The sequence below is a fragment of the Salvelinus alpinus genome, chromosome 39 (assembly GCF_045679555.1).
Source record: "Salvelinus alpinus chromosome 39, SLU_Salpinus.1, whole genome shotgun sequence".
Lineage (NCBI taxonomy): Eukaryota > Metazoa > Chordata > Actinopteri > Salmoniformes > Salmonidae > Salvelinus > Salvelinus alpinus.
Window position 1 is genome coordinate 8883111 of NC_092124.1, and position 10843 is coordinate 8893953.

Genomic DNA, 10843 nt, shown 5'->3' on the forward strand with positions numbered 1-10843 from the left:
AAACATTTGATTTCAAATCCAAAATGCTGGAGTAGGCTATACACCCAAGTTTAAGCTTCACTGTCCAAATAAATACATAGGGGAGTGTACATCACCATGTCACTGTGATAAGAGCCAATTTATGCTTGATCTGAAAATGTGGTCGGAGGTGCCGTATGGATGGTGTGACGCAATTGCGGACCCTCCGGAGGCACGCTGAAGCCAAATTGATCTCTGTACCACATTGACGTGCGCCTCTCAAATTGTGTAACAATGTGGAGGGCTCGGTATAGCGCCGCATTGTCATGATTGGTTGACGGTAGGTGAGGGCGGGATGTCTAAAATAAACACAAACTCACAACAGCTCTGTGCTGCTTGGTGAAGTGCAAGAAGTATGAATGCCCTGATTTCTGCAGAGGCCATATCACTGTAAATGCTGCGCGGTCAATGCAGATGTCGGTTTGACCATACAGCACCTTTTAGTCTACAGTCCTTGACCTCAAGCTGTTTGCAGTAAATTGCCTATAAGCTACCTTCAGGTCATGTGATGAATGAGGTGAAATATGAACTAAAGTGCACATGTACTTGTTATTCCAGACTCTACAAACTGGGTCAGAGTATGCCATCTGTTTACTTCTGTTTAGGACTGTAAATAACCACATACCCACATTAACCCTTTGTTAACTTGTCATTTGAAACAGGCTTGTGTAAATGCCTGTTTTTAGAGAGACAGTAAACCTAATATTTACCTTACTGAGGTGATGCAGATGGAATAAAGTATTTATATTATTTTCAACTATATTCTTGCTAACACACTGTTCTTTCTAAACAAGTCTGCTCTGCGCTGGCAAGATATTGATCATGAATAGGAGATTTGATGTATAATGTTATAAGCAGGAGAGTATTTAAAAGAACAGCGCGCATGATATAACCTTTTCATTTAGCCACACCCTTTGAACGATGATGCCTATCAATAACATCCCATAGAGATCCCACTAAATTACTAAAGGGGCTTTGTCATAAATCCTAAAAATTGTAGAATGGATCGAAATGGCAGCCATGTTGGTCAGGGAGAAATCCAAACCAATCGAATTGGAATGATTGGCAGTAGGGGCATAATCCTGATTTTGTTTATACAGGAAAATAAAAGGCATGTGATATAAAAAATTGTATAATAGAATTCTTGTCAACATAAAATATTGTCATAATTATAAGTACAGTTTATGTAAACAGACCATAAATGTCTCAAGTTGTGTTTTCTTGGAAAGCTGTGAGTGCTATTATACGATAGTATATCAGTACTTGTTGCATTTACATTTACTTGTTGCACTTGTCTATGTCCTATCATCAACTGATTTCAGCCAGTGTATGGTATATTGGCAGTTAATTTGAAAAATTGATCGAATTATTCCTCTAAGTTAGCTATCAAACATGCAGTGCAGATACATTTTTCAAATTCATTATTTTAACCAATATTTTATCACAGCACTGGCAAGGCATGGTTGACCAACTCCCTGACAGAAATGGCTGACCTTTATCCCATCACAGGCAAAGTCAAAATTGGCTATATGGTAAAGATTCATGAAAACGTGCTTTTTGGTTTTAATTTAAGGTTAGACATTAGGTTAGCAGTGTGGTTAACGTTAAGTTTAAAATCGCATTTTAATAAAATACATTGTAGAAAAGGGCGGGGTTTATGACTTTGTGGCTGTGGTAACGACTCCATAAGAAGGTTTATGTCCTTTCTAGTACCGGTATTCTAATTCCTAATTCTATGTAACATCCTTTCTCGCCAGTGTAAACGGAAGTGAACAGTGTCGAAGAACATTTTACACGTTAGTGGTTTTATTGTTGTTATTTAGACGTTTATTTACCCGCACAGCATCACATATGTACCCCATGCAGTCTTTAATTCTCGTATCTTGGTAAGACTAGCTAGCTGCTAACGTCAGTTAACAATGGCTAACTGTATGGTTATTCAAACTCAAATAGCCTCCATCATGGAGGTGCTAGCGAATGCAGCTGTGGCAGATATATGTAAACTCGTAGACGACGACTATGCAGTGTTTCGTTTGGAAATAACTCAAAGCCAGAAAGAAAACAGGATATTGCGGAGGAAACTACAGCTACTGGAACTGAAGGTGGCACGGGAGCGCGCAGAGAGGACAATGCGAGAGCGCGTCCTCGCCAGTCGTCCAAGTAGTGTCAAGATCCTTGACCGATACAGAGGAATAGCAAGAGGTACGTTTTGCAGAAGGCTGATGCTGCGCGGCCTAAGCTGTTCATATGTACAGTAGCTCCACTGGTGGAAAAAGTACCCCGTTGTCATACTTGAGTAAAAGTAAAGATACTTAATAGAAAATGACTCAAGTAAAAGTCACCCAGTAAAATACTACTTGAGTAAAAGTCTTAAAGTATTTGGTTTTAAATATACTTAAGTACTTTACACCACTGAGTGGCTCGGTGCCTGTCGTCGTGGTTTGCCTCTGCGAATGTGTTCAGATGTAGATTGTAACACCAGATGTGATTTAAGTAACAACAAAAATAATGGTATACAGGCATTATACTGGGAGTTACAGGTTTGCCTATATAAAGCAGAGATTTTCCTGCTAACCTGGTCTTGGCAATACTATCTTCGTTCTCAATTGGTGGAAACAGGAGTCTACTAAAATGTCTGTGTCCAGTGGCAGGGGCTACGTTTGAATGTAGAAAATGCTCCATTATAAAAAAATAAATCAATGTTTTGCTCCATTTTGTAATCCATCAATTTGTGCGCCGCCATCTTGTCTATTTCAATTCTTCTCTCATTGATGAGACAGGTGTCTGTCATGAAGCACTTTGGGGTGGACCCCCACCTGTCTCGATCAAGGAGAGAAGATTTGAAATACACAAGTTGTCGGAGTACACATTCTTGGATTAGTTCATGAGTACTTCATGGAGTCTTTGACACATTTTCTAAATTCAAATGAACCGCCTGCAACTGGACACTGACATTTTATGACACTCTTTCCACAAATTGAGAACGAAGATAGTATTGCCAATACCAGCTTAGTTAAAACCTCTGCCGACGTTTTGCATAGCCAGACCTGTAACTCCCAGTACAATGGATACCAAAATGTTAGGGTTAAATCACATTATCTGGTGTTAAAATCTGTAGCTAATAATTCCCCTGACTACTTAGCCATCTTGGGCTAAGACACCACATTCTAACCAGATTCTTGATTTACTGCATTTCCTATTACTCAATGAAAAAAAATGTGATGCATGGAACATAATACATTTATCAATAAATAGTACATCAAGGAGTTATGAGAAGTGTTATCTTACATCCTGGCCAATTCTATACAGTGTCAAAACTGTCAATAGTGTACATTATAGCATTGACAGTAGCTAACCTAACCACCTCTTTTCCCCCAATCACTCTCTCAGGTGAAGGCCATCTCACTGGAGGCCACAGGAGCTTTGTGAAGCCAGCAGGACACAATACATGGAGAGATGACCAACCAATCACTGTTGATGAGGGGAATGGAACCTCAACCCAGCATGTTATCATGATAGAGGTTAGTGTAATAGTGTTGCATAAAAAATGTGTTACTTGGTAAATCAAATGTGGCCTGTTTATTTCAGAAAGTCTCCCCTCAGCTATTCACATCTTAATTTATCTGCCATAGGGTTTGTAAGACCTCACTATGACATTATTAAATTCTCATGTACCGCAGGTATTCCCAAACTGGGGGGGGGGTACGCGCAATGCCGTCGGGGGTATGCCAAATAAAAATGTGATTCCCATTAAAAAAATTATATATATACAGTGGGGAGAACTGTATTTGATACACTGCCGATTTTGCAGGTTTTCCTACTTACAAAGCATGTAGAGGTCTGTAAGTTTTATCATAGGTACACTTCAACTGTGAGAGACGGAATCTAAAACAAAAATCCAGAAAATCACATTGTATGATTTTTAAGTAATTAATTTGCATTTTATTGCATGACATAAGTATTTGATCACCTACCAACCAGTAAGAATTCCAGCTCTCACAGACCTGTTAGTTTTTCTTTAAGAAGCCCTCCTGTTCTCCACTCATTACCTGTATTAACTGCACCTGTTTGAACTCGTTACCTGTATAAAAGACACCTGTTCACATACTCAATCAAACAGACTCCAACCTCTCCACAATGGCTAAGACCAGAGAGCTGTGTAAGGACATCAGGGATAAAATTGTAGACCTGCACAAGGCTGGGATGGGCTACAGGACAATAGGCAAGCAGCTTGATGAGAAGGCAACAACTGTTGGCGCAATTATTAGAAAATGGAAGAAGTTCAAGATGACGGTCAATCACCCTCGGTCTGGGGCTCCATGTAAGATCTCACCTCGTGGGGCATCAATGATCATGAGGAAGGTGAGGGATCTGTGCTCTTCACAGATGAAAGCAGGTTCACACTGAGCACATGAGCACATGTGACAGACGTGACAGAGTCTGGAGACGCCGTGGAGAACGCTCTGCTGCCTGCAACATCCTCCAGCACGACCGGTTTGGCGGTGGGTCAGTCATGGTGTGGGGTGGCATTTCTTTGTGGGGCCGCACAGCCCTCCATGTGCTCGCCAGAGGTAGCCTGACTGCCATTAGGTACCGAGATGAGATCCTCAGACCCCTTGTGAGACCATATGCTGACACATGCACATTTGTGGCCTGCTGGAGGTCATTTTGCAGGGCTCTGGCAGTGCTCCTCCTTGCACAAAGGCTGAGGTAGCGGTCCTGCTGCTGGGTTGTTGCCCTCCTACGGCCTCCTCCATGTCTCCTGATGTACTGGCCTGTCTCCTGGTAGCGCCTCCATGCTCTGGACACTACGCTGACAGACACAGCAAACCTTCTTGCCACAGCTCGCATTGATGTGCCATCCTGGATGAGCTGCACTACCTGAGCCACTTGTGTGGGTTGTAGACTCCGTCTCATGCTACCACTAGAGTGAAAGCACCGCCAGCATTCAAAAGTGACCAAAACATCAGCCAGGAAGCATAGGAACTGAGAAGTGGTCTGTGGTCACCACCTGCAGAACCACTCCTTAATTGGGTGTGTCTTGCTAATTGCCTATAATTTCCACCTTTTGTCTATTCCATTTGCACAACAGCATGTGAAATTTATTGTCAATCAGTGTTGCTTCCTAAGTGGACAGTTTGATTTCACAGAAGTGTGATTGACTTGGAGTTACATTGTGTTGTTTAAGTGTTCCCTTTATTTTTTTGAGCAGTGTATATAATTCTTCACATTTTCAAACAGAACATTTTTTTCTCGCCTGAGTAGCCTCGTTTCACAGACAAAAAACTTTGGTGGTCAAGATGTGTTGGTATCTGTACTGATGGCGCAAAAGCCATGACAGGGAGACATAGTGGAGTGGTAACGCACGTGCAAGCAGTTGCACCCGACGCCACTTGGGTACACTGCAGCATCCACCGAGAGGCTCTTGCTGCCAAGGGAATGCCTGACCGTTTCAAAGACGTTTTGGACACTACAGTGAAAATGGTTAACTTTGTTAAAGCAAGGCCTTGAACTCTCGTATTTTCTGCACTATGCAATGATATGGGCAGCGACCATGTAACGCATTTACAACATACGCTGGTTATCAAGAGGCAAAGTATTGACACGCTTTTTTGAATTGAGAGACGAGCAAGTTTTCTTTACTGACCATAATTCTCACTTGTCATCATGCAAGCGGTCAGACAAGTTTCTCACATGACTGGCCTATCTGGGTGATGTTTTCTCGCCTGAATGATCTGAATCTAGGATTACAGGGACTCTCCGCAACTATATTCAATGTGCGGGACAAAATTGAGGCTATGATTAAGAAGTTGGACAACAACACACAGGTCTTTCCATCATTGTATGATTTTTTTTCTGTGCAAATGAACAAGCTTACAGACAATGTCAATATAGCGAAGCACCTGAGTGTGTTGGGTGCGCAATCACGCAGGTACTTTCCCGAAACGGATGACACAATCAACTGGATTCGTTGTCACTTTCATGCCCTGTCTCCAGTCCACTTACTGATATCTGAACAAGAGAGCCTCATCGAAATTGCAACAAGCGGTTCTGTGAAAATTAAATTTAATCAGAAGCCACTGACAGATTTCTGGATTGGGCTGCGCTCAGAGTATCCTGCCTTGGCAAATTGCACTGTTAAGACACTGATGCCCTTTGCAACCACGTACCTATGTGAGAGTGGATTCTTGGCCCTCACTAGCATGAAAACTAAATACAGGCACAGACTGTGTGTGGAAAATGATTTAAGACTGAGACTCTCTCCAATACAACCCAACATTGTAGTTATGTGCATCCTTTCAAGCACGCCCTTCTCATTAAACTGTGGTGAGTTATTCACAATTTTCGATGAACAAATAAAGTTTTATATGTAAGATGGCTAAATAAAGAGCAAAATTATTGATTATTATTATATTATTATTTGTGCACTGGTCCTATAAGAGCTCTTTGTCACTTCCCTCGAGCCGGGTTGTGGCAAAAACTCACACTCATTCTTATGTTTAATAAATGTATTGTATAGTGTGTGTGTGTGTGTGTGTTGCAGGCTTACAATGATGGCAAAAAACAACATTTGAGAGTGCGCTGACCCTGGTGCTAGAGGGGGTACGCAATTGGATGTTGAATGTTTGAAGAGGTATGGGACTATAAAAGTTTGGGAACAACTGATGTCCCGGTAATAACATCCTATCTTATTGTGTCAGTCTGCAGATACAGAGGCTGCAGGTCCTGGGGTGAAGCAAGAGAGGTCTGAAAGAGAGGAGGACCTACGGCACAGCAGAAACATCCAGACTGGAGCGGCTGGAGCGTCCTCTGTAGCCACGAAGGACCCCACCACGGCCCCAGCGCAGACCAGTGCCGGCTCAGTGTATTTACCGGTATTTCACCAGAGCCAGGGGACGGTTCATTCCTGTGGAGATGGTGACGCATTAGTCACTGGTGGTGATGATCCGTCATGTTCTTACACTACAGAGATGGACCCTGGCACCATATCCTTGGGTTTAGAGACACAGACTGATCTGTCTAAAGGGGAATGGAACCGGTACAGTAGTAGTGTATACTCTGAAGGGTGCCTAGATAAGAAAGGGGAGGGTCTGGTCGTAGATGAGGTGACTGTGAAAGTGGAGGGCGACGCTCCTCCCACATGGAATGCAGATAGTCACCTAGGAGACAGACACTCACAGGGCAGAGATTTCTTAGATTACAGGGAAAGCTTAGAGACAAATCCAAATGTTGCGACCCACTCCCCTTTACACATTCTCAGGGATCGCGACCCAGTGTCCACGTCGATGGGGCTTTCTGATTCACACGGCCATGTCCTTTTCAATCAGGTATTGAGCGCAAACGACAGGGCTAGAGCTCAGGGAGGGGGAGCCACATCAGGCAATAGTAAAGAGAAACGGTTCCTCTGCATGTTCTGTAACAAAGGCTTCAGCTGCCCCCAGAAAGTGGAGATCCACCAGAGGGTCCACACAGGGGAGAAACCCTTCAGTTGTACCCAATGTCACATGCGCTTCGCTGAGGCTGGCAGCTTGAAGAGGCACCAGAGGGTCCACACAGGGGAGAAACCCTACAGCTGCCCCCAGTGTGAGAAGAGGTTCTCCCACCAGCACCATCTGAAGAGGCACTTGAAGGTCCACACGGAATAGAGGTCGTTCGCCTGTAAGCACTATCGGAAGAGGTTCTCGGAGAAGAGTTACCTCAGGAAACACCAGCAGAAAAACGATTCCACTCTATAACATAGAAAGTAACCATTCCAATCAATGGCTTCTAATGTTTAGATCAAACTCTGCCCCCAGAAGGTGGAGATCCACCAGAGGGTCCACACGAGATGACGTAGATCAATTTCCAGAACAACAAGGCCAAGACATTTTGGGATATATAAGGCCTAAAAAGACTTAATTTAGCCTACAAACGGTATGTTCACAAATGCCTATTTCATTACTTCCATTCAACTATTTTTATCTTTTTCAATAAACACTTATTTTTTATTTTTTGTACCCCTTTTTCTCCCTAGTGGTAGTTACAGTTTTGTCCCATGCTGCAACTCTCATTTGGGAAAGGCGAAGGTGGAGAGCAGTGCATCCTCCGAAACAACCCAACCAAGCCACACTGCTTCTTGACTCAATGCCCGCTTAACCCGGAATGCAGCCGCACCAATGTGTCAGAGGAAACACCGTACACCTGGCGACCATTTCAGTGTGCATTGCGCCCGGCCCGCCACAGGAGTTGCTAGTGCGCGATGGGACAAGAACATCCCTGCCGGCCAAACCCTCCCCTAACCCGGAAGACGCTGGGCTAATTGTGCGCCGCCCCATGGGTCTCCCGGTCGCGGCCGGCTGCGACAGAGCCTGGACTCGAACCAGGATCTCTAGTGGCACTGTGCCTTAGACCACTGCGCCACTCGGGAGGCCATCAATAAACGCTTTTAATGAGAAAATTCATGCAGTGGGTTAGGGTTAGGGTGTGCCTGGCACCTACTACCATACCCAGTTCAAAGGAACTTAAATATTTTGTGTTGCCCATTCACCCTCTGAATGGCACACATACACAATCCATGTCTCAAGGCTTAAAAATCCTTAGTTAACCTGTCTCCTCCCCTTCCTCTACCCTGATTGAAGTGGATTTAACAAGTGACATTAATCATAGCTTTCACCTGGTCAGTCTGTCAATTAGTACACTTAGTGTATATGCTCTTCTGTACAATTTGTGTTTACAGTCTGTAGGCCATGTGGACCTGCTGATATCCAGTCTCGTTGGCGGGAGAGAGTGCACCTCTGAGGTGGCTGGTCATAAGCCCTGGCCTCGGATCAGAACCCTGGATCAGGAGCCGTTGCTCTTCCTTCCTGTGTCGGAACCAGGACCGAACCACAAGGGACAGAGACTCCACCACCACACAGCACACAATCCCACCAACACCAAAACAATGGCTAGAGGTCAAGGAGTTCAGACTAACCTGCTTCTACCTCCTCTGGTGTCATTGGGTCACAATGTGGGAAGCCGAGCATTAGGATGGACGCCGACAAGCCATACGCCTGCCCCACGTGTGGTAAGCGCTTCGCTAAGGAAAAATATGTGAAGCAGCACCACAAAAAAAAGCTTCTTACAAAAGCTTCTTCCCGAGTAGCTTTATAAGACAGAAATGTCCACAATGGGGAGAAATTGTAGCAGTATAGTTATCATGTGAAGTGTCTTGAGGAAAGAGGGTAATCAACCACCCACCCCTCATTAACTTGTAATTTGAAAGAGGCTTGAGTAAAAACCTGTTCTTAGAGACACAGTAAATCTAGGCTAGAAGGACGGCAATTGAATATTTACCTTACTGAGGTGATGTAGATGGAATAAAGTAATTCTATTCTTTTATACTATATTCTTGCTAACACACTATTCTTTCTAAACATGTCTGTTCTCAGCTTGAAAGATACTGATCATAGGAGAGTTGATGTGTAATGTAATAAGCAGTACGGTATTTCAAAGAACCACACCCTTTAAGCTGACGCCAACCAATAAGATAAACGGAAGTGGGCAAAATTCTACTTGATAGGAGAGCCACATCAGCAAGAAGGGAGAGAGTCATGATGCGGAAGAATAGCGCCAATCTCAAACCTACTTCTCACGAATATAAATCTAATGTTGCTTTTTAGTATAAAACAACTACCGAGGCTGATTTCATTACATCTTAACTTCTCTGGGATATGTGGGACGGTAGCGCCAAATTCAAAACAACAGAAATCCCATAATTAAAATTCCTCAAACATACAAGTATTTTACACCATTTTAAAGATAAACTTGTTGTAAATCCAGCCACAGTGTCCGATTTCAAAAAGGCTTTACTGCGAAAGCACACCAAACGATTATGTTAGGTCGCCGCCTAGTCACAGAAAAACACAGCCTTTTTTCCAGCCAAAGAGAGGAGTCACAAAAAGCAGAAAGAGAAAATTAATCACTAACCTTTGATGATCTTCATCAGATGACACTCATAGGACTTCATGTTACAAAATACATGTATGTTTTGTTTGATAAAGTTCATATTTATATCCAAAAATCTCAGTTTACATTGGCGTGTTATTTTCAGTAGTTCCAAAACATCCGGTGATTTTGCAGAGAGCCACATCAATTTACAGAAATACTCAAAAGATACAAGTGTTATGCATGGAATTTTAGATCCACTTCTCCTTAATGCAACTGCTCTGTCAGATTTCAAAAAAACTTTATGGAAAAAGCACACCATGCAATAATCTGAGTACAGTGCTGACACAAAAACAAGCCGTACAGATATCCGCCATGTTGTGGAGTCAACAGAAGTCAGAAATAGCATTATAAATATTCACTTTGATGATCTTTATCAGAATGCACTCCCAGGAATCCCAGTTCCACAATAAATGTTTGGTTTGTTCGATAAAGTCCATCATTTATGTCCAAATACCTCCTTTTTGTTCGCGCGTTTATCCCAGTAATCCAAATTCATGAGGCGCGACACTAGGTCCAGACGAAAAGTCAAAAAGTTCCGTTACAGGCCGTAGAAACATGTCAAACGATGTATAGAATCAATCTTTAGGATGTTTTTAACATAAATCTTCAATAATGTTCAATCCGGAGAATTCCTTTGTCTTCAGAAATGCAATGGAACGCAGGTCGCTCTCACGCGTGATCAGCTCATGGCACTCTGCCAGACCCCTGACTCAATCAGCTCTCATTCCCCCCTCCTTCACAGTAGAAGCCTCAAACAAGATTCTAAAGACTGTTGACATCTAGTGGAAGCCTTAGGAAGTGCAATATGACCCCATGGACACTGTATATTCGATAGGCAATGACTTGAAAAACTACA

At 43.1% G+C, this 10843-nt stretch overlaps 1 protein-coding gene across 1 annotated transcript; it reads left to right on the top strand.

Moving 5' to 3' along the window:
• Positions 1-1727: 1727 nt before the first annotated feature.
• LOC139566802 (uncharacterized) lies at positions 1728-9383 on the top strand. Its single transcript, XM_071388129.1, has 3 exons — positions 1728-2220; positions 3409-3539; positions 6720-9383. Exons 1-3 carry the CDS (start codon positions 1938-1940, stop codon positions 7662-7664), a joined length of 1359 nt encoding a protein of 452 aa, XP_071244230.1. The 5' UTR covers positions 1728-1937; the 3' UTR covers positions 7665-9383.
• The last annotated feature ends 1460 nt before the right edge of the window (positions 9384-10843 follow it).